General features: G+C 28.0%; 2 protein-coding genes across 2 annotated transcripts; both read left to right on the top strand.

The window, feature by feature from the left end:
- Positions 1–1206, top strand: AAJ76_3000002176 (hypothetical protein; the record flags this gene model as incomplete). The annotated part of the gene is made up of 1 exon (XM_024474992.1): positions 1–1206. A coding segment is annotated over one exon (1206 nt), but the record flags the coding sequence as incomplete, so codon positions are not given.
- A 758-nt stretch (positions 1207–1964) lies between these two features.
- AAJ76_300000212 (hypothetical protein) lies at positions 1965–2176 on the top strand (the record flags this gene model as incomplete). The annotated part of the gene is made up of 1 exon (XM_024474991.1): positions 1965–2176. A coding segment is annotated over one exon (212 nt), but the record flags the coding sequence as incomplete, so codon positions are not given.

Below are 2176 nucleotides of genomic sequence, written 5' to 3'. Positions count from 1 at the left end.
TTCAAGTGCAGTGATTTTATTTTGGCATCAAGTGTAGAAACATCGGAGACTTCTTTGTCTTGTAGACATAAAAAGGATGATACTAATGGTGATAATTTGTTGCCTCAAGATAAAACAGAGAAAAATAAAAAAGTGCATACAGTGACAAAGAATTTATGGGAAAAATATGGTAATTGTTGTAAAGTTGTGCTATGTATATTCTTAGCACTTTGTTTGGCAAATCTTTTGTTTTTTATCATCCCTTTTAGTAATTCTAAGGATAATTCAAAGACGGATGTATCATTTGCTCAAGAATCAAATCTACAAAGTAAACCATTTTTGATAACATACAGTAGAAGCGATTGTGAAAAAAGAATAAAGTATGTAAGCAAAAAGAAGAAAAATGAAAAATTTATCTCCAAATCGGGATCTAATTGTTTTTACAATTCGCAAAAAGAAATTCCACGTATTAATGCAAAAGATAGTGTTTTCCTCTCAGAAATGTATGAAACTGGACCGCATTTCAAAGAAACTTTATTTTTTGATTACAACTTATCTGATTCTCCAGAAAGGATATCGCTTTACAATTTTTTAAATGAATGGGTTTTTAATCGTAGAAAAAATATAAGTATTTTTATGCAATTTTTAAACAAAGAAATACAAGAAATTAAAAATTGGAAAGCAAGTCTTTTTGATAATTTAACAGAAAATGATATTTGTGAATTTTATAAAGCCATTTTACCGAATAGCTGTTTCGTACCTTCGGATTTCTCAATTGATACTTTTATTAATGTTTTTGTAAATAATATTCCGTTTGCAAAAATGGAATGCAACTTGTCAGAGAGTAGAAACTTGGAATGTTTTTCTACAAATGAATCTACTGTTGAAGCATGGAAATTTCATATTGACAATATTTTTCAGAATGACGAAAAAAAAAATGATTACAAACTTTCAATTAGCCAATGGAATTATTCAGTTTTTAAACTCTATAGTTTACTATATAAAAAAAATAAAGAGCTAGATGCTACAAAAACCAAAAATCTTCAGGATTTAGAATTTTTCGTTGAGATGTTACACGATGAGGAAGCCAAATGTATAGAATACATTAGAAGTAGATTTGATGCTCCTTTAGAGCAATATAAAAGTTTAAAGGATTCAAATGTTAATGTTGACATTCTTTTGGATACAATCTTTTATGGTGAATACCAGGATTTTGTTTGTAAATAAAGTTCTTTTATAAATTTAAAGTTTATATACTAGTTTACAGCATCTCGTTTTAACGAAGTTTTAGCACCATCCTTTTTCCTCTAAAAATGAAATTTGAAATGTAAAAACAGAAAAATTTTAAATAAAAATTTAATGTACTTGCTAATTTTTTTTAAGCGGATACAACCATACACTAGATGAATATTACAATAATTCTTTAGTAACATATATCTAACCAAATGGCGATTAATCGGTTTTTAAGTTCTACACCTAAAAGGAACAAGTGCTTTTAAAGCAAACCAAGTTCCTTCTATAGTATTTGTGTGTACACCGGTAGCATAATCTTTAAAATGCCTACTATGATTTACAGTTTTGTAATTGAAATTATATTTTTTAAGATTACCATATCCTCTTCAGCAATCGCTATAAATTATAGTACCAGGATTGATGAAATTTTTGATTTTCGTCTGCAAAGTAAATTTCGTATGGCTGTTAACTTAAGAAAGCAAAATTTACTTTTTGTCTTCTCTTTCCACAAGACCAATAATCCAAAATCCTTCTACAGGATGGCCTTTGTTGTATTTTTTGCAAAAACTTTGATCCATCAATTTCTATTATCTCGTTTTCATTTCCAATAGAATTAATATTTTTGTAGATTTTTTCAACCAAAAGCACAAACACTATACTTTAAGAATTAGAAACACATCGTCATGATGCAACTAGCACGTGAACACTTTTTTAATTTGTTTGTTTAAAAAAATATGTTTACATAATCTTTTATGAAGGGTTATGGTAAAACAAACGAGAGCAAGCAGAGAAGTCTGCAAAGTGAGTACTTTGATACTCAAAACAACAATTTGGATACAGAAATGTATTTAAAAGACAAAATTAAGCATGTTTATGCTGATGGTAGCACTCCTAGAGTTTGCTACAAGAAAGATCGAGAATTACAATATTCTCTCAACAAATTAAAAATTCTTTCTGAAAGAAT

The sequence above is a fragment of the Vairimorpha ceranae genome (genome assembly GCF_000988165.1).
Source record: "Vairimorpha ceranae strain PA08 1199 chromosome Unknown NODE_300, whole genome shotgun sequence".
Classification (NCBI taxonomy): domain Eukaryota; kingdom Fungi; phylum Microsporidia; family Nosematidae; genus Vairimorpha; species Vairimorpha ceranae.
Note: the sequence above shows the minus strand (reverse complement) of the source record. Positions and strands in the feature narration are given on the sequence as shown.